This window comes from Merops nubicus, unplaced genomic scaffold (assembly GCF_000691845.1).
Source record: "Merops nubicus isolate BGI_N331 unplaced genomic scaffold, ASM69184v1 scaffold10464, whole genome shotgun sequence".
NCBI lineage: Eukaryota > Metazoa > Chordata > Aves > Coraciiformes > Meropidae > Merops > Merops nubicus.
Window position 1 is genome coordinate 2,072 of NW_008604889.1, and position 26,942 is coordinate 29,013.

A 26,942-nucleotide genomic window follows, 5' to 3' on the forward strand; every position below is an offset into this window, starting at 1 on the left:
TATTTTTTTGTAATTTCCTTAATCAGGATGACTGCCATCATCCTTTTATTCCATTAGTTGCACCCTATTCATCAATCCTTTTCTGAACTGTCAAGAGAAGTTCTTGCAGAGTGATTCAAAATGCCGTGTTCCAAAGACTGCTCATTAGCTCAGCAGGATTTTAGTCAGGAGAATTAGAACAAGCTCTGGTAGCATGAGGCCTGCAGTTGTTTTCCAGGATTAGCTATAATTTTTCAGTAAATAGATTATTTTCGCGTGCACAGGATGAACGGCCAACAAATCTGATTTGTGAATTTCTGTTTCAGATTATTAGGAAAGCTCTAACAGAGGAAAAACAAGTGTCCACAAAGACATCTGCAGCAGATCTTGTGACAGAAACTGATCATTTTGTGGAAAATTTAATTATTTCTGTTCTGAAAGAGAAGTTTCCCTCCCACAGGTGAGTGCCTGTAGAAAGAAACTCTCAGTGACCTTTTTTCCTTTAAGAGCTGTGTATCTGACTGGTGTTTAAAGGGAATTTTCAGAATTCTACATATCTCTTACATATTAACCTATTGGACACTTTCATAAGACTACTTTTTTTTTAAAAAGTGCCACTTCTTTATACTTAGTACTTTATATTTTCTAATAGTTATATTTCTTAGTGTATATATTTCATAGTAATGTTTTCCCTGTAGGGGAAACCTGAAGGTTTCATGTGGATCTCCATGATTTTCAGAATACTGATCTTTATTGTTTAAGAATTATTCTAAGGATATCTGTTAAAATATAGCTGAAATTAATGACAGCAAATTCTGCAGAGCATTCCTTCACTTTCTTTTGCCATCATACAGAAGAATTTGCCAGATCAGGGCAGGTGTTGTATGTAATCCCATTTACCTTGTGTTGTACAGAATCCTAAAATGAGCAAGAAGCAGGGTTGTTTATCATCATCATTTGATATGTATAAATAAACAGGTTATAAATTACTATATGGGCTTTCAACCCAAGGTTTTAAAAATAGAACAGATTGTTGATTATTATGGTCAACTGAAAATAACACCTCCCAGCAGACACACAGATTAGAGAGAGGTTTTGTGTTAGCTGGCCAGGCTTGTTTTGATGCACACCCAGCAATCAATTTCCACATTTGACTTGAGCCCAGAAGGATAAAATTCACCTTCCTCCAGAGCCAGTGCTGAGCCTGTGTGTCCCTTAAATACCACAGGACTTCCTTCTAAGTGGGTGCATCTTGTGTGGGGATGAGCCTGGCCCTCCAGCACCACACAGAAATCAACAGAGATGAAAAATCTGGAGGGCTCAGCTGCTAATCTGATTGTCCACAGTTCTGCTGGGGAAAATAAAAAACACCAAAGACCATAAGAAGGAGCAGAAAGAACATTCTATACTAAATGTGGCTTTCTAAATACATGTGATCACGTATTGAAGCAATACTGTACAGCATAAAGTGTGGTTCTTGGCTGAGATTCTCAAGAGAGTGCCAGCTTCACAAGCCTATTATTTGTGTAATGCTCTTTCTACTATTGCTGGCTGTGCTCTTTCCTCATCTCCACTCTTATGCTGGTTTTTTTTTCCTTCAATAGTCTGGCAGAGAACACAAAACATACACTTTTCACATAAAATGAGAATCATCAGAAGCACTCGAGTTGCTCAGGATGGGAACAAAAGTTGTAAGGTCAACACAGACCTAGGAACTGAAAAATCCCTGACTTCTTTAACTCTGTACAGTTAACTTCTGGCTTGATAAGGCAATGAAGGCATTGCTGTTTCTTCAAGACAGTTATTTTTTGCTGGTATTGGTTATTGGTTTTGCTTGGAGTTTGTTCAGATAGGGAACACATTTTGATTAAATCATAGATTAAAACTACATATAACTAAACTAGATGAAAATACTTGCAATGAGGAGTCCACAGTAGCAATCAAGGTTTAAATTAAAGTACTATGAAAACATTACAAGATCATTTAAATTGTGTTCAGTTTTTCCCCTAATCTGGTTGTTGAAAGCATCACTGAATATTTCTGTTATTTCTTTTTCTCTATAATGATCTTGATTCTTATGTTCTCTAAATCAAAAAATGTACCCTAGGAGTTAGAAAAATTAAAAGGGATCTCATTAGAATCTGTGCCATTTGGACTGCAGCAGTGGTGAGTCTTGAAATACTGGAAATGTACTCAGAAGTAAGGAGAAATATTAGGAAAATCTGTTTAAAAGGTGATTCTGTCCCATGTTTCTTTCTTTCCTCTGCTTGGCTAAGTGATATGTATCAAACTTCTTCGTGCTTCACCCAAGTTTTCCTCTTTGGTACTCTGACTGCTCCAAGTGAGTCTTTTCAAAAGGTTATTGTTTCCTGATAGAACTCTGAATTGTGGAAAGTCACAGACAGAATCTCAGGGGCTTCTGGCTGAAAAAGGCTATAGTGCCATTTGCCTGTGTTATTTGTATACAAGTTGTCATCTTTGGTATCACTTGTGGCCTTGATCCTGTAGACATCAAAACCAGGACGCAGCCATTACAGAGGGTGATATCCCACTCTAGCTTCCCAGCTTCCTGGCCTCAGACCCCCAGGAGGGGACAGCTGAGGGACAAGCCCCAGTCTGAACCCTCTGCACCCAACTGGGTGTCTCTCCTGCTGCAGCTAATGCTGTGCTGCAGTTTCCCTGCTGTTCCAGCAATGAATTTCAGAGGGGCACTGTGCTATGAACAGATGTACACAAGGCTTGGCTAAAATTACTGGTCTCATTTTCAGTGGGAGAAAACTTTAATCCAGATTTGAAAGGAGGTCAACAGAGCTGGCAGGCTGGCATATTAAATTAACTGCTCTCATGACATGCCTGCCCCTCCCACTTCTCAAGTTGACCCTAAAATTTAGTCTCCAGTACTTCAAGATGAATGTTTTGCTTAGTTTGCCTGTTTTTACAGGACAGAGAGCCATAGAGCAACACATCTGGTGTTGACCTTGAGGGACTCACACAGTTCTCAGGACTGTATAACAGCAAGGGACTTATTTAAACCTATTAGCCCAAATTTCATAAAATTTACACCTAATTAGTCTTACATCCATTTTGGGAAAATTATTCTTGGACATCCAAACTTTATTGATGGCCCTGCTGTAGGGCAGCTTCTTGTCAGCATTTCAGTATGGCAGGATTGCAACATGGCACACCTCTGTAAGGAGAAGACAAGGGGCAGAATTCCAATCCTGCAGGGCAAAACACCTGACGGAGAAACACTCCTGTCTTTAAAGAGGTTCCCATTTCACCTTTCTACAGCTGGCAAGTCAACGGCTGCAGTTCAGGCTCTGGCTGGGGGAGGTGGCAGAGGGTTCATAGAATCATAGGGGTTGGAAGGGACCTCGAAAGATCATCTAGTCCAGCCCCCCTGCCAGAGCAGGAGTTGAAGCAGGTTGAAGCAGAGGTGTAATTTCTGGGGAAGGTGGACAATCAGATGGGATTTAAGGTGCTCCATCTGAAGAAGAGGAGCTTCCTCTGCAGCCAGCACCACAGCCAAAGTCTATGGGTTGGGTTTAGGTGCTAATTACAGGGTCTGTAAAAGGAAAAGTCAAGTAATACAGCACCAACAAGACAAAACAATGTAATATTTAGAGCAAGGAGTCTGCAAAGTGTTATGTTTGACTGAGAGTTCCAAACACTTGTTCAAGTCTCTCTTGTTTCTCAGTTGCACAGTAACACTTTGTCCTTCAGCTGTTATCTTAATGGAGATGAAAATAGTAACCAGCACTTCCTGCGTCCCTCTTCACACCAACCAGGCGCCCACAATACCATCACAATATTCCCTTTCTCCTGAGGGAAAGGCAAAGTAACACTTGGAGAATTCAAGAAGTCTCCTCCGGTGCTGCCTGCAGAACATTTTAAGCTCATGGTTGAAAGAGTTATGTGGCATCATGCAGCATGTGTCAAGGGCACCAGAGAAAACAGCTGCTGCTCCAGTCCTAGGGAAGCAACTGTTCCTGCAAAAGACATTTTGTCTTTAATTTATCTGATTTTTTTTCTCTCTGTGTCTTCAAGTCAAGCTTTTTTGTCTTCAGGCATTTTCACAAACTCAGAATACTGCTACCAGCTGTTTGAATGTGAAAGCAAAAGCAAGTTTCAGTGTTGGCAGGCTATTTTCTACACCTTCTGCACTTCCAGGACTTTATTCAAATCTGTGAGAGTAGCACCTGCACAGCACTGCCAGAAGCAGACCCTGAGCAGTTTGTGGGAGAGCAGGGATAATTAAAAAAAAAAATGCAGCAGGAAATGTGCCAGAACTGGATGTTCGTTTCCCAGGGAAAAAGGAGGAGGAAAAAAAAAAAATAAAGCTTATCTACTAAAAGAAATTGGGACAGAAAGAACAACAGAACAGAAGATGAGCTCAGATTTCAATGTGTGCTTTGTGCATCCAAACAACAAACAAAAAAATTAATTTGTTGATTTTCTCTGGGTCATGGGAAAAAGAATGTTCAGCTTTGTAAACCTTCTAATTTCCAGAGTCAGACTACTGTGAAAAATTCAAGTAGGAGTGAGATTGTGGATTTTCTAAGAGTGCATTATTTCCTGAAGACTGAATTTGACTGCAAAAGAGAAGCAGCTACAGTTTGTAGTTTATATTACTTACTGCAAGAGACAGGCCTAACCCATAAAATTAAATTCTGCATAAAAACCCTTCTTCTAGAGTTCCAGGGATGCCAGTTCACATCCATTTCTGCATTCATTTTCAGGGCTTTCTTAACAGTATACTGGGAAAGTGAACATAAATGGAATGCTTTTTTTACCATGTAAAATGGTATGCTGTAAATCTGAGAACTCTCCTTCAAATCTTCTGTGAAATTTCCCCATTGAATGAAAAATGAAAAAAGCAGTATGTGTGGTTATACATCCATTGATACGAAATTTTACATAGCTATATAAATAAGTATCTCTCCAGAAACAGGAAGATGGAGCTTGACTTTCCAACTCCCATATCTAAGCCAGTTTTCTGGGACACTTGTTTTACTCCACACCAAATGCAGGTTTATTGCAGAAGAATCCACTGCTGCTGGTTCCAAATGTGTCCTCACCGACAGTCCCACCTGGATTATTGACCCTGTTGATGGAACGTGCAACTTTGTGCACAGGTACGTGGGCAGTGAAGTGGGAAACAGAAGAGCAAAATGTAGCTTCCCACAAATCCTCCCCTCTACTTAGAGGTGGTTTAGCATGGTAGGAGTCATCCCTTTATCTGTTTGTACCTCGTGTAGTCTGTCTGAGGGAGTCTGTGTTTGTGCTGGAGAGAGCTCTGCACTGTTATCTAAAGGTAAGCTGAAGTTTCTGCTGATTGCTTAATGACCCACAGCTCTTGACTCACAGCTGGTTTATATATAACCACACAGGAACGTGCAGAGGCTTGAGCTGAACTGGAGGAACAAGGCTGTGCTGTGATAACACTTGGCCTCACGCCTCCCCTGGCTGTTACACATTCCTTTACCAGTGGTGTTTTCTTCCTTTCAAATGCTTCATTTTTCCTGGGAAGTACAAACACTGCATATATGCAGAGTAGAACTGAAAACTTAAGTTCTACATAGATCCTGGTGTTACATTTTTAAACTGCCTCTCTGCAAGAAGAAATCTAGAGATCATTACTGCAAAAATACCCAAGTTTAATTCACCATTTCAGTGCTAGGAGTTGTAAATTAATTGAAAAAAAAAAATATTGAAAACTAAGTGAAAATTTCTAGCAATATTTTCTGTGCCTTTCCTTCACAGCCCTTTTTAAAACATGCTTTTAAGAAATGAATTTATTTCAATGTTTAAAATGCAATAATTATACTTCAGTCAAAGGGACCACATTAAATACCTGGTCATCACTATGACAAAAGAGGGCAGAGGAACTGGTTTCTCCTGATGTTGATGTCAGCAGCAAGGTATCTCCATGCAACTTAATTGCTGTCTCAGATGCTTGAACTTGAGCAAAATGTGCTCTTAAAAATGATGACTTGTTAGGACAACGTTAATGATTTTAGGCTGGATAATTCAATTACACTACAGCAAAAAAATCACTAAAATATACAGCATGTTGAATGTAAAAATCCAGATACCTTCATGTTTGTTTCTTGCCTTCTCCAATACGAAATTACATTTTTAAAGGGGCTGACAAAGGAGAAATAGCACAATGTCAAGAGCATTTTGACACAAGTAAAATCACAGAGCTCCTCGTGGGGTTTTGTTGCCTGAGGGAGCTGCATAAGGAGTAAGTTGAGAGATTTTTCATCAATACTACTTCATTTCTTCTTTTTCACAGATTTCCAACAGTGGCAGTGAGCATTGGATTTGCTGTTAACAAAGAGGTATGAAGTATATTCTTTAAGATGGGTACCTGAGATCTGGTTAGAAGCCTCACAACCATGTGGGAACCTTAAATGAAACAAAATTTAAAAAAAAAAAAAAATCAGCCACTCCTCAGGTTTTTCCACCCTTTTTAAATGCATTTGATCATATTCTGCTAGTCTAAAACGACAGTCCTGCAAAACTTATTTATGCAAACTGGCAATTACAAGGTAATTCTTACAAATTATTATATCTATTATGGGATTCGTGTGGGGAAAAAAGGGAGTACTGTCGTGAGCAAGGGTTTGTAAGACAAAACCATAATGAATTCATATAGTGCTGCTTATTCATATTTTAAACACATCTCCCAGTGTTGTTATTACTGGTTCTTTCCTGCTAGCAGTATCTGTGACACATAACTGCTACGAGGCAGTTCAGAACTTGATTTCTATGAAGAGTGCAGAATTATGGGCCTAGTGCATTTAATCTGCCTTAACCTGGTAAAATAACTGTATTTTCCACACGAGAGCTTGATTACAAGGGGGAAAAAAAAGTACCTAGCCTTCATATGTGCTGTTTTGAGTTTCCTAGCTATACTCGTTCATGCTACTGCCTTTTCTCCATATGTTGCCAGTTTACAGTTTGATATATACAGAAGAAACAGCTTTTCAAATTGCCAAGGAATGTGCCTCTTTCAGCCTAATTCCATGATCTTTAATATATGTAAGTGAAGCCAGCAAGAATTCTGTGCAATAACAACATAGTTTTCAGATGTGCAAATGGCTCTTGCTGATTTAAACAGAATAATGTTGTGTACTTCTCTAGTGAGACTTTTCAAACATGGAAACTGCAGAGAAACACTTCCATGCTTTTCTGAAGTTTATTCATTCCCAAAGGTCCTTTTGAGTACTACATATTATTACCAGACAGCTTTCTCTAATATTTATGTTTTCTAGAACACCATTGTGATTTTGATGCTGCATATTTTGGGTTATGTAAACTAAACAAAGCTGAAACAAAAATAAAGAATGATGTTAAATCTCCCTCAGTAAACAAATGGGAAAGGCAGAAAAAGTAGTAAGCTGAGAAGGAGCCAAAGTACACGCAGGGGAACTGCCCTGAATGTAAACCTTAACCAGTACTGAAGAAATGCCTGCAGATGTCTTCAGTCTATTAATAGTATGTTCCTCAAAAAAACCTCTTAGTTCAGATGGGACCTGAGGGTAGGGAGCAAGGACAGTCTATTCCCTATGAATTGTCTCTGATGAACCCTGAGAATTATTCACATTGCTTGGAGGAGGGCAGCAGGGGAAGATGTGGAGTCTAGAACATCTGAGATGTTTTCTTGAGCTTGTTACCAAATTCTTCTGTGTGTGACCTTGGGCAAGCCACTTAGTTTTTGTGTATCAGTCCACCCTGAAATAAAAGCTTGCTGATACCATTTACCTGGGGGTGACTGTAGGGGCTGGGCACTGGAGTTTGTGAAGTGCTTTAAAATCTTCTGGTGAAACCTATTAATGAAATAATAATATTAAATACTTTGGGTTTAAATCAGGGGTCATATCACTGATCATATCTATGTATTTGGGGCTCCAAATCTTCAGGGTCTGGCCGAACTCAGTGGGTACTTCTAGATGTAACTGCTCAGCAGTGAAAGTCAAGCTTTCAGAATCTGGCTTTATTGGACTTGCATACTTAAAATAAAAGCATACAATTGGATTTGAAGTCAATTTAGCATTTAATCCTTCCTAATGTGAACACAGGCAAGCTGCAAGTAGGAGTTTAGAAGGTCACAAACCAATTGCATTAACTTCTCTTTATAAACTGAATTTTATATGACCTATATCTCAATATCAGAGTAATAGTTAAATTATTCCAGTTTATTAGCCTCAATATAATCTTTGATTACATGTACCAGTTAAGATATTGCTGATCTTTCTGCCATTAGATGTTTATATTTATGATGAGTAATTTGAGTTGCATTCATTTCTTTCCTTTTCAAAATCTTAAAGCTTGAATTTGGTGTAATTTACCACTGCACTGAAGAACGATTATACACTGGTAGAAGAGGTCAAGGGGCATTTTGTAATGACAAAAGGCTTCAGGTATCAAAAGAGACAGGTTGGTCTAGATTTTGTTAGAACTCTAAAAGGAATATGTTAATTTTGTTTCAGAGTTGTTGCAAATCATCATTAGGATAATGAACATCATTATCCTGATGGAAAAATATTTCACCTGCATGATAATTTTGTTGTTATGTGTTTGTTTTTTTTCTGAAAGATCACAACTTGCCTCATTTTGTCTTTAGAATTTGCATCTGAATATGAACTACTTAAGTAATCCTACATTATTTTGCTTCATAACCGTTGTTTAAAATAAGGAAGAATGAATAGATTCACCAGTTTCATTCCAGCTGTACACTGACATAACTTTTCATGAGCAAGATGCAATGGGAATGGTGAATCAAATTCAAGAGTACTATGGCAGCCATTATTCACTTATTTTCCAGTAAAGTTGTATGTCATAAAGTGTATTATGTCTGTAGGCAAACATGCTAACAGTGAGCTAAAGGGTGCATGCTTCAGTAGGGCTTCTGTAACAGCTTGCTTCTGTGTGTATGATTCAACATACAAATAGCACTTAGTCGATGTTTAATGGAGTTTAATTAATTCCATTAGTTTAATTCCAACTTTAATGGAATTCTTTTATTGGTAAACCAAGATCTGTCTATTTACCTAATGATAATAGATCACAATAATAAGACTTTTTTCTTTCAATCGACCAAAATGTAGAGGAGAATATAGCACTCCATTGTAGACAGAAGCAGACATGTGCCAAAAATGTGCATCACTGTACATAAGAGATGGTAAAAATTTCACATCAAAAAGAAATTTAAGAAATTTGAAACACAGTCAATTCACACAATTTAACTTACATATTTGTTGTAGTGCCCCTGCATCCAAACTTCCCTGAAATGTGGGAAGTTTGGCTATTGGCCTGAATTAACAGTGAGCTGGTGTCTCCCAGTTTGGGGAGATGGAGCAAATTGTAAAGTCAGTGACCCCTAAGATTTTAGTCCTTGATTATACATCACATTTTTGTCAGTGCTCATATATCCACAAAAGCCTATGCTGGCAGAGACTGCTAGGAGAAACTGGGGGTGCACACAGCTGGGCTGGCTGAGCAGATCTTGAAATGGCCTCACACAGTTCTGCAGCCAGAGAGGTCTGGTTTCCAGTTGAGCAAGGAACAATTTTGGCACATGCCACTTTTGTCCTCCCTTCTCTGGCCATCCAGTCTGCATGGGTGTCTAGAACGTAGCCAAGGAAGTGCTCCTTCTGCCCTTCCAAACGCTGCGGAATTTGCCTTGGTCTTGAGAGACATCGTTGGGTGGTGGGCAATTTCACCAGTGAAGATGGATCTTTAGTCTCACTTCTATTGATGTTTTAAGTGTATTATTTTAAGTATAAAATCACAGTTGCTCTTTTGCTGGAAGGACTGTGGCTTCAGTGACATAATCCAACCCCGGAACACGGAGTACAGAGAGTGTGTTTCTCTGTACCTACCACTGGAACTCAAGCAGCCTTCACCAATGCATGATGTGTTGGAGGCCTAGGCTGTCCTGTTACTCCATGCCTTTTGTTTGCAGGAAGTGTGACTGTTGTGTAACATTGATCTACGCTACGTATTCATTGTTCAGACTGAATAATTCACAATCACAGTCCAGGGCAACACTGTTCTTTGTCAGTGCCAAATTTTGTAGAGGTCTGGTATGGGAATCCAAGCGGTCAGGATGCACTTAAATGAAGGATCCATCTTCCCTTTGATTTTGAGTGATATTTCTTCTCGTGCTTAGATTCAGGTCAGGCCTTACATGTGCTGATACTATAAATGTGTTTTCTTTTTTTAATCTTCTGTCATCAATAGAGTTGGTCTTTTCCTCATGAATTTATCCATAGCACTGTTAAATCTCTTCTACCAAGTCTCCTTATTTTTCTGATCTCTGTCAGAGTGAGGATTAGTCAGTAAATTTTCCCTTCTACCTTGACTACCTGAAACCCCATTGAGTCTTGTGATCAGCCAGCTCCTTGTCCTGAGCAGAGACCTCCCTCTTCCTTGCCTCAGCCTCTTACTCTCCAAGCTCTGCCTGTAGCCGTGAGGAGAACTGAAGCGATCCATTTACACCTTAGAAATACAACAACTCAAAAGAACAACGAGCTGGCCGTGCCTGGTGTGGTGGGAATGCTTGGTGCATTTCAGCACACAGCGTTCTCTAGTTAGAAATGGGGTCTGTGACACAAAAAGCCCCACGGCAGGTTTCTTTCAGCACCCAGAGTCTGCCGTGGTGGCTGCAGAGCCAACGCCCCACGGCGTACCTGGATCGGTGTCGCTGTATTTTAATGCAGTAATTTTAAAAGCGTTTTTTAAAGCTCTGTTCCTAGAGTTCACCTTTGGGATAGCCTGTAAGTTTCTATCTAATTGCATACCTGTTACTCACCAATCATTCACCGCATCGCTCGAGTCCATAGTGTTCCTCTGCCCTACTGAATTCGTTGGTAGTCTGTTTAATTAGACGATGTCTCACTCCAACCTAATTTGCTTTGGAAAACCTCCTCGCTACTTCTGCTAAGACTTTCTGACTTGTGCAATTAGCTGTAATAACCAGGTAGACGTTCCCTATCTGAATGAATGCCGAGCCCCTAACCCAGGGTAGCAGGTGAGGCCTGACCCTTAGGCACAGCCTGGTTAGTAAGTAATCGACCGCTAAACCTGTGAGTTTTGTCATGTCTTTAACGCCTCCGAGCTCAGCTGGCACAGCAGCAGCAGGGACACTTGGCATTTGACCAGCCACCTCCACCTACATTGGCATACGCTTGTTACGTACTAGCCATGTTCCGACCTCACGTGAGGACTGCTCCAACACCCTGCGAGTCACTGTGAGTCTCTCCTTTCGCTCTACGCAAGGCTGATAGCCTCGTCTGCTCTAGGTCAGAATGGCCCTTGCTGGACACAATTCGTGTATTAATAATCTTATTAAGAATTCAGATCCTGCTTTAGTTTGTGTTAAGAAAGGGTTTTTATCAGTCATAAAGTATCTTCAGTCTTTAAAATGCCAGAATGAAAGTGAGCTGCTACTGAGTGACTGGTGATTTAGGTCGAAACTTTTCTTTCCTCTTACTGTATTCTCAAACGTTTATCATTTGTTAATAAATAACATTAAAGTTCCCTATTTCAGAACCATCCTGTTTTCAAATATGATTAAATTAGCATCATTAATAGCTACGAGGTCACCAGGTTATTTTTACTCGACTGCTAATGGCAGTGAATTTGCCAAAAGCTGACTGGTCAATGATATAAAACAATGTATGGAAAGAGAAGGAATGTAAGAATGCATTCTTGGTTTTAATCTTCCTGTTCTGTTTTCTTTAAAGTGTGTTTAGATCAGACCACTTGATATGAGAAATCGAGTCTTGCTTGAATTTTTATGCAGAGTTGTCACTTATCCTATGAAAGAGTTTGGGGTAAAAAAGGGGACGTGAAAATTGTTTTTGTGTGAGAAGTCCATTAGTGTTTAACTTAAAGACAGATTCCCAGAATCTCCCTGGGAGCTGCTGAGTTAACAGAAACACCTGCCTACATTGCAGATATCTCGAAGGCCTTAATCTTAACAGAAATTGGCCCGAAACGTGACCCTGCAACTCTGAAACTGTTCCTTGGTAACATTGAGAGATTGCTGAAGGCCCAAGCACACGGGTAAGATATCTCACAAAATGTGTCTCACATTTGTGACCGGAAGTCCTTATAAAACCCAAACCCGAGCCGCGGTGCCTCGTGCGCTCTGCCTGACGCTGCCCTGTCCCTCCTGGGGTGTAGGGTCCGTGTCCTCGGGAGCTCCACCCTGGCCCTGTGCCACCTGGCCTCCGGCGCGGCAGACGCCTACTACCAGTTCGGGCTGCACTGCTGGGACATGGCGGCGGCCACCGTCATCATCAGAGAGGCGGGTGGCACCGTCATAGACACCTCGGGTGAGTGGCGGCCGGGTCTGCGCCGGCTGCTCGGGGGGACTCCTGTCTCCTCAGCCCTCCTGTGGCTCTGTCCCTTTCCTAGCATGGTCCTGTAGAAACGTCTCTGCTCTGAACTCTGGCTGGTTATTCGTAACCGATGGAATTACTGATGTAATTCCAGCCTGAGGTTTCATCACATCAAAGGGCTTCTGAGTCAAACTGTACTTCCGTGACTTGGAGTAATTCCTTTAAAGCCTCAGATTTACAGTAAAGAACTAGCCCAGGAGCTGGGTGGATACTCTGGGTGCAAACAGATTTTGGCAGAGACAGCTCCCCGAGAAAGGAGGATTCTCAGGAACGTGTCTGGACATATATGACCAGGAACTACCCAGAGGGCGTAAAGGACATCACAGTCTCTGGGTTATTGTTTTATTCATTTCGAAGGTGCATATCTCAGAGTAATTGCGTACTGGTGAGCAATATGGAAGTACTGTGAAGAGACATGGTGGATTGAGAAGAAGGGCATGCTGATTCAACTAATTTCTGTTCTGTCTCTGCCCATTGCTAGAAGAAGGGAATAGTGCATTTATTGTTGGATATGGAACAAATCTAGATATTAGCTCTTGCTGTTGCAGTACCTCTCCCCCAGTTCTCAGCACTGGTGAGGACACACCTCATATACCGGGTTCAGTTTTAGGCTTCTCACTGCAAGAAGGACATTGGGGGACTGGAGCATGTTCAGAGAAGGGCAACAAAGCTGGGGAGGGGTCTAGAGCACAAGTCTTGTGAGGAGTGATTATGGGGTTGTTCAGCCTGGAGCAAAGGAGGCTCAGGGGAGCCCTTCGGTCTCTCCAGAGCTCCTGACAGGAGCCTGGAGCCAGGGGGGGGTCGGGCTCTGCTCCCAAGGAACGAGAGATAGGACAAGAGGAAATGGCCTCAAGTTGCACCACGGGAGGTTTAGTTGGGTATTAGGAAAAATTTCTTCATCAAAAGGGTTGTCAAAACCTGGAACAGGCTGCCCAGGGCAGTGGTGGAGTCCCCATTCCTGGAGGGGTTTAAAAGCCTTGTAGATGTGCTGCTGAGGGACATGGGTTATCAGTGACCTGGTTAACAGTTGGACGTCATGATCTTAAAGTTCTCTTCCAACCCAAACTATCCTGTGATTCTATAATTTGGCACTGCATCTAGAATTTTCTGAAATCACTTTTTGCCAGAGATTTCCAGACAGGAGCTGCTGAAATCAATGGTCTTGCCCTACCCCCAAAAGGAGCTATGCATGAAGTGGTTCCCATGTTTCTGAACCTACCTAACGACAGCATGGTTTATAGTGAAGAACCCATTGCCTTTCTGCACCCTGTAAGACACTTCTCACTAATCCTCTTGCCCTCAGGGGGACCTCTGGATCTTATGTCCTGCCGCGTGGTGGCCGCGGGCAGCAGGGAGATGGCGACGTTCATAGCTCAGGAACTACAAACTATTCCCTACCGGCGGGACGACGAGGACTGAGCCCTGGGAGCGCGGCGCCTGCCCTCCTGCACGGCCCGGCTCCTGCAGCAGGGGGGGCCGGGAGGCTGCGTGGTCTCAGCAGGAGGCTTTCCGGGAAGCTTTTCCGTGTCAAGTATTTTTATAAACTTATTACCACGTGGAAGGCATAGGGAGATTTTTAAACCTCTAAGAATCGTGTTTCCTTTTTAATATGTATCTCTTTCAAAGGTATCTTTTTTATAAGCTAGCATATTTTACTTGTAGTAAATGAGTCTGAAAATTAAGTCGTAATTTCATATCCGTGGGGCTGATATTTTAGTCTTTTGTAACACGCAGCTAAAAATGGAACTTTATTTTTACAGATGCAGATCTCAGGTAAATGAGCTTTAGGACTGTAGTGAGGACAAGTAGCTAAGATGTGTGCCTATAATACCCTTGTTTTATGGTACTTAAGAATGCAATAAAAATGATGTTATTGTTTCCTAACTACATCACAGCTATATATCCATATATATGTGTATGTGCATATATGTATGTCTGTATGTGTGTATTTATACACCTATACATGTCTATGCATGTACACATGCACACACCCATGTGTGTATATTTATATATGGGTATCCTGGATGTTTACAGCAATTTAGAGAATGCATAGAAGAGAGCTCATATTGGAAGTTGTTTTTGGGTAAAGAGGGTAGGTTTGGTGGGGACTATAAAAATGGCAAATAACAGAGCTGCTGGTGGAAAATGTTTCATGATTTTACAAACTGTGCAGCTAGTTCTTGTTTCCCTTCGTCCCTCTGCATGGGGACAAAGCAAACTGTCCTCCAGGCTTCTGTGAGATACTCAAACATGCCAACACTTACTGTGATAGAGGAATTATAGTTACACCCAGAAATACTGAACTCCACTGAGTTATTCACAGTATTAACTACCACACACAGTAGGAGGCCAGCGGGATAGAGCACGGTGTCAAGGAGCTATTGATTTCAGAGAAACTTTGAGCAGAACAAGCAGGATTTGGCCCCTTACAGACAACCTGTTGAAAATAGGCATGTAAGGTACAGTTGCAAAAAGTTGTAAAGTACACACCCTTCTCTCACAAAGTTGTAATCCCACTTTTTTGATCCAAGAAACCTGTAAAATCAGTTACATACATTTCCTAAACACACAGTTGTTGTCTCTCCCTGTGTCTAACCTTGGTTTTCATGCCGACAAGGTGATCGTTTCTATTTAGATTATTTTTTAAATCATGAGAACAGGGAAGATAGGGTGTGTCCAGAAAAGCAGTTGAGATGAAATCACTTCTATTTTTTTTCTCTAAGATTTCTATTAAAAGGTATCTCTTTTTTTCTGCAAGAGTGCAAAGTAAATAAAGGAAAGAGCCAAAAAAAGTAAGTTGGTGAAAAACGTTTAACTTTGTCAATACACTGCATGTGTAATCTTTGTAAATGTGTGCAGATACCTGCCTAGAACATACAAACTAAACAATATTTTCTTAAAAATAACTTTACATGTGTTTCTTGTAACAAAAAATGTTTTTGACTGAATATAACACAACATTCTGTGATTTCTTGATGCATTTTTTCACAAGAAATACAAAGTATTGACTGAGTGAAGAATGTCTAAATCCATCTGAGCATTTGAGAACTGAAGGTTCTTACCAGAAAAGCAGTGCTGTCCCTCACAGTGAGCAACGTTTTGTCACTGCTCCCTTTTACCCCCCCATCTCTTTGTACCCCCCTGTGTGGAAATGGAGATTGTAAGCCCTCTGGGGCAGGGACTGAAGTGTTTCGGCTCTGGATTTGCACAGTGCTAACAGGATGTGATTCTGGTCCACAACTAGGCACCGAGGTGCTATAATAACACAAATAATAAATACTAATTGGCTCGTTTGTCTCTTATTCACCCTCCCCCCCTTTCTGAGCACAGTGGAGATCTGAGTTCTTAGTCCAGGCAGCCGTGGGAGCAGCCGGGGCTTTACTCGGACTCTGCCGTGGCCGTAAGCCCTGTAAGGAAGCTTATGCTGGCAGGGTAGAAGCTCAGCCCCTCTTCATCCTCTCCTGCTCCTCACCCCGTCCCCCCCATGGCTCTGGGAGAGGAGCATGGCTGCGGGAGCTTTCCCAGCAGCTGCCCTTGCTCTACAAAGAGTCTCTGACCCAGTTAGGGCTGGTGTGTGCTGGCGTGCCAGAGCTCAGCAAAGCTGGGGATCCGTGCATCGACTTCAACGGCACGCACCAGAGACCTGCCAAGTGTGGTGGGAAGGGAGAGGTGCAGAAACCCAGTCACAAGTTCTCCTTTGTGCCTGGGACGCAGTTTTGGGTTTTATTTGGGCTGCAGTTCAAGCATGCTAAGCTGATAGGGGGGATGTGGAGTGGCAATCCCAGCTCCCCCACCTCCTCTGCTGCCTGTGTGCCAGTACAAACATTTCTGAACCCTTCCAGTGGACCAGATGAGTGAAGTGATCTGCCTGTAAAGTACCCCAGTAAACAAAAAAGGGATTATTTTACAGACAGATTGTTTCTCCAGGCCAATTCAGCCCCTGGCCACCACCAGCAGCTGACTTCAGGCACCAAAGGGGGTAGCGAGGGGGGTGGGCAGGACAGCTCTGCTCACTTTAAACCACTTCAAAGTTTTCATCAAAGCACAGCCTTAGAACTACTTGATTACACATACTGACTGAAATAAACTGTACCAGAGTTTGTCCTCCCTTTGTTTTCCCTGCTAGCCACATGAAGCATTGCTCAGCACGTGTCTGGCAGCTCTCTCTGTCCAGGAGCACAAGCATTCATAACACAGTAAGTGAAGGCACGTTAGCCAGAAACTGAAATCCCCCAAAATGCTTAAACATGTGGACTCTTTTCCCTACCTGCTCTGGTTGTTTTCCACCACATACATGGCAGAGTACCTAAGTGCATCAGGCATCCAAGAGGGATAAAGATTTCCTTGGTGAACGCCGGCGCTGAGAAGCAGATCCCTCACCAGCTCACTGGTGGAGAACATTTTATACCTCCAGGCTTGCTGGTCTGGACTCAAAAGGTGCTTTCTTCTAGGATAAAGAACAGAAATATCTGTAAACTCCAGGACAATGGTCAGTGGCTGACTCCTTTGCAGTGAGTCATATTTTATAGAACAAGTATCAGCATCTTTCATACATGCTGAAGGTTTGATATTTTCCTTTTGATTTTGATCACTAGCTAATCTCACAGCATTAAAAGAAATCTCCATGTTTTGGAGCACTGAGCTAGGAGCCCACAGGAAGTATTCTCCATATTTCCTCTAGAACTATGTTCCCATTGGCAATGGCTTCAGTGAAAGCAATAAGAATATCACTTACCACCAGCCATTCTGCTGTGGGTGTCAGAGCTACGCTGCTCCCTCAGCAAGGCTGGATCTGCTCCCTGTATGCACAGGGGATGTGCAAGAGGAGCTTTGAATAATGAAATAAGACTTAAGCCACTATATCAAATGAAAACAGACCGCACCTTTTTTCCTGGTAACTTCCTAGAGCTACCAGATGTGTTTGAATTACACTTTCCCCTTTATGCCAGCAGGGAAGCTGGATGCAAAAACATGCTCTCTTGCAGTACTACTATCAGCTGTAAATGTAGCCCCAGTTCCTACAGCTGTTCCCACTTTACAGTGTGCTACAGTTAAGTCTTTGATAAAACACCTCCCCAACACTAAGGAATGTGACAAATCATTCCCCAACAGCAGAAAGAGGAATTTCCATTTTCTTTTAATCCATGCGCCAGCCATGACAACAGCACTATAGATCACAGCATTTTATATGCATGCTGTGTCCAAGGGGCAGAAGGGCTTCTCTTATTCAAAAGAGGAGTAACTGTTGACACTAACTGGCTTTCTGTGGGGTTTTCCCCCTGAAGTTTTCATTTTAAAATGCACTGCTACAGTGAGTTTGTACTGGTGTGGTTTACAGCTGGTTCTATTTACCCAGTGAATTTCAGAGCAGAGTGGATTGCCTTCCTCATCCTCTCATCACAGAACAGAGGGTATGTGTTCCACAGCACCACTGCTGTGAGACCCGTGCACACACACAGTGAGCTGCAGTGCAGCCTGGGAACCAGACAGACCCACCTCATACAGATGGCATGAACATTAATTAATGGTCAGAAGGCTCTTTAACTGCAGTCACTTTTATATGATTACTGAGGTCTGTTTAATCACACTGAATAATTCAGTGCTGAAGGAACAGAAGAATATACTACTAATAATAAATAATGATAAACTAACAGACAGCATTTATATATTCATTCTCTGCAACCTTTTATGCACACCACCACTATGTGCTCTGTTAATATCACAACCTAACACACCACTCTTTCTTCTGTTAGCTACTGACTTCCAGTTTTACTAAAAGCTGTTACTCTTTCTGTGAATACTCTGGATTTTTATAAGATAGCCATTAAAACTATCACTTCCCAATTCATTGAAACATGCAAAACTGAGGCCTGAGTCTTCTTTCCAGCCCTTGCTGGGATGAGTAGGGTAAGTCAGTGGAATTGCATCTGTTTGCAGGAGAAGAAAAAAATAGCCAAAATCATGTTTCACAGGCAGAACTTTCCGTTTGGTGGCAGGGAGGGAAAGCTCCTCGGGCTCAGCAATGCTGAATGTTCATCAGCTCCAAAAGGAGCTTTTTCCTCCACCTGAGAGAAACTGTAGCAGTTACAAAGTCCCTGCTAACACATATGTGCCAATACTATTGAAAAAAAAGTATTCTATACTTCCATGCTATCTTATTTTTTAGTATTAACTGAATGGTGAAACAATAATCTTTTATTTACATACACAGCTATATAATAGATTAAATTTGAGACCAGATTTTTTTTTTATTTACAAATTACTCACACAAAGACTCACAAGAATTACCTTTAACATTTCTGAGTGTCTGTATCTCCAGCCACCTGTCAAAATCAAATTAGAAGTATTAATCAGTGGAAAGAAAAACATTTATCCAGTCATGTTTGCTAAGGTAAATGGGCTCACAGGCACACTCTTCACACAGAAAGAGTCTGTTAAGTATTAAAGAGGTCAGTAGGGAAGGGATAAACTTTATCACATTAAGCTGGTAACCTCTTTAAGTGTGAAAGGTCTGTGTCGTTGAACAGCACTTTTAACCATAAATACACAGTGGTGGAGTTTGGATTTAAGGCTTTTTGGGAAAGCAGAGCTGTGTCAGTGCCACAGCAGTCCTTCACATGAGCCATCACTTTTAAGACCATGAATTGGATATATTCATGGTGCAAATACTGGTTTATTCTATTCTGCAGTGAATTCAAGCATTATTAGCCAGGCCATCAGACAATGTGGAGCTAAAATCAGACTTCCATCACTTTTGTTTGTCTATCACTATAAACAACACATTGTTCTCCTGAGAATAACAGATGTGCTCTCCTGTCAAGCAGTGTTTGACATCTGTCTTGTTGAGCAGCACCACCAGATGATGCTGGTGAGCCCAGAGTAGGAAAATGAGGGTCAAAGCCTCGACTGGCACCAGGGGACACAGCTTGGTGATGTGAAGCTCACAGCGTGACCATCTCTGTAACTCAGCAAAACTATCAGTTCTCTTTGTACTGAAATCATGGGTGACAGGCTCCTGCCACACACCTACCTCAGCTGACAGGTAGTCAGGATTTCTGCAGACACTGGGGGATTCTAAAGTGTTACTTTGGGTGCTCAGCATGCCTTAGGGTCACACAACATTTCAGAAAACAAATCTTTAATGATTATTTACTGTAAAATATAGTCATTAGTACACATACATGTAGAAATGTAGATACTTAAGGCTTGTTCTTGCCTCCCTGACACCTGGTGTGATCATTTACCATTTGTAAAGGGGATGAGACATGCTACACCAATAGGATATTAATAATTTGCAATCACTTTTCAAATGTCAAAATTAACATACAACATACAAAGGCTCATCAGCTTTTAATACAGTGTTTCCAAAGTTATATTTTACTGGAGATTTTTTTTCAGATGCACTGTACCCCTGAACTACTTCATCTGAACAGAAAAGAGCAGTGGGAGGAGGAATTAAGTCTTACAGATATAACCTGACTTCAAAAGAGATTAAGGCCAGTTATTTACACCAGCATAACCCCCCACTGACTCACTGGTCTGCAGTAAGTCTGACAAGACATGAAAGTCATCATAAGCCATATAGACCTAATAATTCAGACAGACTTATCCATAGTTTTGCCTAAGACATCCTTCTTCTGTAATCATTATATTGGAAGCTAGGAATAATTACCTTTAGATGTTTCATAAAGTCAAGGCAGAGATGGATTGGACATCTGATAACCTGCTGTGGATCAAGAAACCAAAGACCTTACTAATTCCTCCTGTAAGGATGTGCAGTTTCAACAAATGCTCTCCACCCACTGCTATCAGTTGAATTTAAGCTCATCTCCATCACACCCAGATGTCAACATGAAAGCATTCTGTAAAAATGCAGGAATGTCCATCTTGCATTCTTGTGTTTCTCTGTTGCAGTGTTACTCTTTGTCCTTTGGAAACCAGCACTGCTTTTGTACTGTACCATATACTAGTAGTTTTAGAGTCTCTCATTATTTTGTAATGAATGCTAGAAATCAGTGATCACAGAAACCAACAGCCCAGTGGGCAAATTAGGAAAATTCCCAAGTGTGATGAAGTTGTCATTTTTAGGTACAAATACATATTAGCCATATAATAAGACTAATAAAAGAAAAAAAGAAAAAAAAGTCTGTGTTGTTCTATCTGTAAATAACTTTCACTTTGTACACACCTCCTGGTTGAAGCAAGTTCTGTGAGTTTTAATCAACCCCTTTCCTCTGTTCTCCAATTCCTGAAGAGACCAAGAAGTAGTAAATCTAGTCAGGAGGCACTATGGGCAAACTTCACACACTCCAAGAATGCTCAGATGAAATAAATACAAAGTGACTCATAGTAGCCACAGAAGAGTAGAATTTCATTAAAACCTGTAAATTCTGCCAACTTCCTCCCCCCTCCCACGGCCAGAAGCACAAAACCAAGTTTCATCACTGTTACATCTTTGAATTCCACTTCCCATTTGCTTCTCCTGCAAATCAGAGTTTATCCCAACAGCCAGTCTCCCAAATCCACTGTCAGGGCTCTGAGTGCACCCCCCTGGCCCAGGACTTTTTAGCTGGTCATGTCCAAGGCAAGCTCATAAGATCTGTTTTGAAGGAAGACCTGGGAAAAGTCTGCAGTGAGGCTTCTTCCCATGGCTGCTGCCTTAAAGCTGAAGCTCTCTCTCTTGAACTGGACACATACCAGCCCATGGCACCTGATGGGGTGCACCTACAAGTGCAGGGGGAACTGGCTGATGTCATTGTGGTGCCACTTGGGATTGTCTTTGAAATGTTGTGGTCATCCGGGGAGGTTCCTGAGCGTTGGAAGAAGGCAAATGTCACTCCTGTTTTCAAGCAGGAGGCCCCAGGGAACAACAGGCCAGTCAGCCTCACCTCAGTCCCTGGGAAGGTGATGGAGCAAATACTCCTGGAAACCATTTCAAAACACAGTAAGGGCAAGAAGGTGACTGGGAATAGTCAGCATGGACTTATGAAGGGGAAATTATGCTCAACTGACCTGACAGCCTTCTGTGGTGTGATAAGGGGAGGGCAGTTGATGCTTCCCTTGACTTCAGTTAGGCTTTCTACACTGTCTCCTGCAATATTCTCACAGACAAACTGGTAAGATACAGACTAAGGCAAGTGGGTAATGAAGTGGGCTGGAAGCCTGTGGACCAGCTGGCCCCAGAGGGTTGTGATCAGTGGCACAAAGTCCAGCAGAAACCAGTCACTAGTGGAGTACCCAAGGGCTGATACTGCATCCAGTACTGATTAACCCTTTACTGGTGACCTAGATGATGGGATAGAGTGCACTCTCAGCAAGCTTGTAGGTGATACAAAACTGGGAGGAGTGGTTGATGGGCCAAATAGTTGTGTTGCCATTCAAAGGGGACCTCAGCAGGTTGGAGACATGGGCAAACAGGAGCTTTATGAAGCTCAGTGAAGGGAAATGCCAAGTCCTACACCCAGGGAGGAACAACCAGTACTATACACTTCAGCTCTGCAAAAACGACCTGGCAGTCTTGGACAACAAGAAGTTGACTGTGAGCCAGCAATGCATCCTCTTCATAAAGAAGCCTTATGGTGTCCTGGGCTGCAGTGGGAGTGTGGCCAGCAGGTTGAAGGGAGTGGTTCTTCCCCTCCACTCAGCCCTGGTGAGGCCACATCTGCAGTGCTGGGTCAGTTCTGGGTTCACCAGTACCAGAGACACAGACATACCAGAGCAAATCCAGCAAAGGGACACTAAGATGATTAAGGGCTTGGAGCATCTGACACAGAAGGAGAGGCTGAGAGAGCTGAGATAGTTTAGCCCTGAGCAGAGAAGGCTCAGGAGGATCTGATCAAAGTACATAAATACCTGGCTGGAGAGAGTAAAGACAACAGAGCCAGACTCTTCTCAGTGGTGTCCAGTGACAGAACAAGAGGCAAAGGGCACAAATTGAATGTTGTTTAAACATAAAAGTTTGTTCCTTTGCCTGCTTTTTATTTGAGGGTGACTTTCAGATTGCCTGCTATGGAGTCTTCATCCTTGGAGACATCCAAAACCCTACAGGACGTGGCCCTGAGCAACCTGCTCTAGCTGACTGTGCTTGGGGCAGGTCAGCAGGCAAGCCCCAGAGCTGCCTTCAGACCTCAGTGCTTCCATGGCTCTGCAATCCCTCCTCAGTGGCTGTCACAGGACCCTCTGACAACATCTTTTCCAAGACAGAAAGGAAAAAGAAAATAATACAGATATTAGCTGTAAATAACTGTCCCCTGGGACGCCTGGAGATCTAAGTTGATCTTGATTGTTTTCAAGCTTAAAAAGAGCAAAGTGAGCAATGTGTGCTAGGTAGCACCAGTCTGTACCAAACGACAGGGTAATCCTTTGCTGTGCAGTGTGAGTGAGGTGATGAGCAGCAGCTCCCCACCATTGCAAGGCTGTATTGAAAAGCAAGGTCTGCAGGGAATCTCAGGAACCTCATCTACTTCTTTGCTCCCTTAAAGTCTCACTTTGGGTTTACCTTAGGTAAACCAATACCTCGAGTGAAGTAGTATACTCAAACACACATGCACCCTTCTCAAATAAACTGAAAATAAAGCTCTAATTACAGAGAAATGATTCATTGCCAAACAGAAGAACAGGATTGGTATGACTGGAAGATGTGTCAGAAGTGAATTCCAGAAAAGGATGTGATTTCAGTCTGAATCTCATGAAAAAGATGAAAACATCTGCAGCATAAGTGCTGTAAGCACACTTAACTCAGCCTGTAGCTGAACTATGGAAATGGCCACTGAAACTGCTCTGGGTGACCCTGCTGTAGCAGGGGGGTTGGACTAGATGACCTCCAGAGGTCCTGTCCAACCCCTGCCATGCTGGGGTTCTGTGATATTTAGCTGTGGCTAACATAGTGTTCCTTTTTTGCCCCCTCCTTATACACTATGCCCTCTCCATAGCTCAGTTATCCAGTATAAACCAGTTTTCTTTCCCAAAACCTAACTCAAATTTCAAAGAAGGGTCACCCACAGCAGGTAGCCCAGGATGGGGTCCAGGTGGGTTTGGAATCTCTCCAGAGCAGGAGACTCCACAACCTCTCTGGGCAGCCTGGGCCAGGGCTCTGGCACCCTCACAGAAAGGAGTTTTTCCTCATGAATGTGGTTTAGCTACCCAAACTACTGCAAACAAGGCTATGTTGTTATACATTCATGAAGCTGCTGCTGCAGCTGGATTAGCTTCAGACCCCATCTGATCTGCAGCCCTGGCACAGAATCTCTGCAGCAACACTTAGCCTGATACTATGAGGCACAGAGGAGCCAATTCTGCTCCCATTGAAAGAGACTGAAAAAATCCCACTTATTCCAGTAAAATAGACAAGATCCTTAGTTTCAGTGCTTCTATTAATACTGTTGTCACTCAGGGACATCATACTTCAACAGCATCCTTTATACAAGCTAACCCCAAACCCTCAAACAGAAATAAAATGATTGATGCAATACCTGAAAATCTGTTTGCAGAGCTGATGTGGCTGCTCTTAAAAATGCCTACATGTTTCCTCTAGCAGCATAATGTCAGCATTGCCACAGTTCCCTTCAAGCCAGAGATTTCCTTTTACTTACCCTGGCAAATATCTTTGCTACTGACAAATCATAGGCATTTATTATCTTCCTTTTGGCTTAAAAAATAAAATAGAGTGTTTGAAACAGTTCCAGTTCTGTGCATAGATCAGAACAGAGCTTGCTCTTAACACAGAGCCACCTGCTGACAGCCAAGGATATTCATTTTAAATCCTTAAAATCAGAACTGGTTGGTGTTCATATCACATGTTGATAATTAGAAAATAATGGATAGACAATAAGTAAATAAATTTTAACCAGCAGAAAGCTCTTACTCCTACCCACACTGAATTTGGGCTGCTGTCTCTGTTTCCTAGAATACAACAGTTCTCCACAATTTTTTCCTGACTCTTCATCTGTATCAAAGGGCTTTGAGGGGGAGAAGTTAAAAAGCAGGTCATTAAAAACAAACATAAATATGCAGCAACCCTGTTGAATCTTGACACATTTGTAAATCAGCACAGATACCACCCATGGCATTTGAGAGAGGTGCCTTTCAGCAGTTAGCAGCAATTGTGGATCTTCAGTTCAGAGGTGGGCAAATTTCTGTCCACTCCTGTTGTGCTCAGTAGTGGAATGAGCTGCCAAAGCTGGAGGAGGAACAGCACAGTGTAACATGGCAGATCCTGACCAGTGTCTGGCTTGAGAATGCCTGATGAAGGAGCTGGCTCTGAAGGACATGTTCCATCTGGAGGTTTTAAACTGGGCTGTTTTCCAGCAAAATATTCCATCTTTTCTGCCTCATAGACCTGGGGGCACCTCAGGTGCCGTTACCTGTGCACACCTGAGAGGCTGTGACAAAATACCTGCATTCAAGCCCTTTTTGAAGCAAACAGCCAGTGCACGTGCTGATGTACTGGGTGGCAAGTACATGTGCCAGCTTAAGGCCATGCAAAAGCAGAATATTTTTTGCAAATCCTGATGACTGTGTTGGCTGCCTTCTGCTTAGAGTTAGAATAATAGAATCATAGAATGGTTTTGGCTGGAAGAAACCTTTCAAGGTCATCTAGTCCAACCCCCCTGCACTGAGCAGGGACAGCTTCAACTAGAGCAGGTTGCTCAGAGCCCTGGCCAACCTGACCTGGGATGGTTCCAGGGATGGGGGTTCTACCACCTCTCTGAGCAACCTGGGCCAGTGTTTCAGTTGTATGAAGAAATGATGGAGGGGTTCACACACAAGACCTTTAGGTATCTGCTTATTTCCTTCTCAAGGTTGTACAGAAGCAGTGTAACAAAATCTGATGCAGTTCCTGATCTAGCAACTTTTGATCCTTTTCTGCTCTGGTTGTCCTGAAATGTCTGTGGTGTGACTAAGTAGACAGCTGCTGCCTGGGGCTGCCCCTGGCTCTCTGGCCATCCCGTACCACCCTGCAGCTCAGGGTTTGTGGAGCTATTAGTTGCCCTAACTGGAGTCCTGCCCCTACACAAAATCCCCTTTCCTGGAAGCTGGCCTGTCAGTAGAGGGCAATCTGACCTTGGGATGAGTTTTTGTGCCAATGCACCAGATCCACCCGTGCCTGTGCTGCCTGCTGGGGTCTCCCCATCCCTCCCAGTCAGTCGGCCAGCAACAGACTCGCTCTGCAGCAAAAGCACTGCTGATGTGCTGCAACACAGGAGCACAAGAGCAGCACTTTGAAACCTTGCCCTGTGCCCCTCCTTGAGTTCCTGAGAGGAATTCATTTCTGTGCATGCATCTCTGGTTAATGCTTGCAACACAGAGGCACTCCATACTTCATGCTTCTGCACGTTCAGATTGTGTGTGTTAGGAGGGAAAGACTGAACACATAAGCTCAGGCAGAAAGGATTCACTCTAAGGGATCACGGGTCTAGATGAGGACAAGAAGAGCTGGCCTCAAGTTACATAAGGGGAGGTTTAGGCTGGATATTAGGAAAAATTTCTTCAACAAAATGGTTGTCAAGCCCCGCAAGAGGCTGCCCAGGGAGATGGGGGCATCCCCATCCCTGGAGGGATTTCAAAGGTGTGTAGATATGGCACCTAGTGACATGGTTTAGTGGTGGACTTGGCTGTTCTAGGTAAACAATTGCATTTGATGGTCTTAAAGGTCTTTTCCAACCAAAATTATTCTATGATTCTACATGTACCCACTATGAGAAGACCAATGGACATTTGACATGGACAGGGAGGAGCCAGCATCACAGCAAAGGGATGTGCTATGCTGAAAAGCTAATCAGATATCAATATAGTTAATACATGGAAATGAGGTACAGTGGTTCAGTTATATCTGTGGGAATGAAATAAAACCGATCTCTACAAGACTGTCCCAGGGAGAGCAACAAGATTTAGAACCAAATGACAGATTGGCCAAATAAAATGTGTCTCAAAGCAGAAACAAGTATGCAGCATCTGGCAGATCTCAGCAGGGGTGGCCAAGGCCTTCACAAGACACCTGCAGCCAAGAGCCTTTGAGATCCCACTCTGAGCAGACCCAAGCTCTCAGGTCTGCACTCAGCCCAAACACAGCTTACCCACAGACCTCTTCCAGGGGATGCAGCTCAGAAGGCAGCCAGAGCACACATTTCAGATGGGTCCCTCATCTCTACACTTTCCCCAAAGATTGAACTTCATTGGCATAAAACTCATAGAGTTAAACCAGGCTGACCTTTTACCTTGGATATGCTTATGGCAGTATATTGTGCAGAAAAAAGTACAGCTTGTTCTCTCCCCCAGTAGTCCCCAAGAGTTACCACATCAGCATTGCTTTCTTATTTCTTTAAAAACAAAACAAAAAAAAAAAAAAACCAAACAAACAAAAAAAAAACAAACCCCAAAACATTCAAAAGTGATGGGTGTAGGCCAAAGTTTAGCACAGAAAGCTGTTGGGACAGAGGCCTTGGCTGTGTGCCCATTAAAATCAACAAGAGTCTTTCCATTTACTTAATGGGCTTTGACTGAGCCCTAAGTGAAGGGGCATGGGGGGAAGTCTGTGCTGATTGCCCT

The 26,942-nt window shown here is 42.6% G+C and overlaps 1 protein-coding gene across 1 annotated transcript; it reads left to right on the forward strand.

The window, feature by feature from the left end:
* Positions 1-305: 305 nt before the first annotated feature.
* On the forward strand, positions 306-13,814 carry IMPA2 (inositol(myo)-1(or 4)-monophosphatase 2; the record flags this gene model as incomplete). Its single annotated transcript, XM_008939169.1, has 7 exons — positions 306-439; positions 5,010-5,114; positions 6,278-6,323; positions 8,316-8,424; positions 11,949-12,057; positions 12,178-12,329; positions 13,699-13,814. Coding segments are annotated over 7 exons (771 nt in total), but the record flags the coding sequence as incomplete, so codon positions are not given.
* Between the last annotated feature and the right edge of the window lie 13,128 nt (positions 13,815-26,942).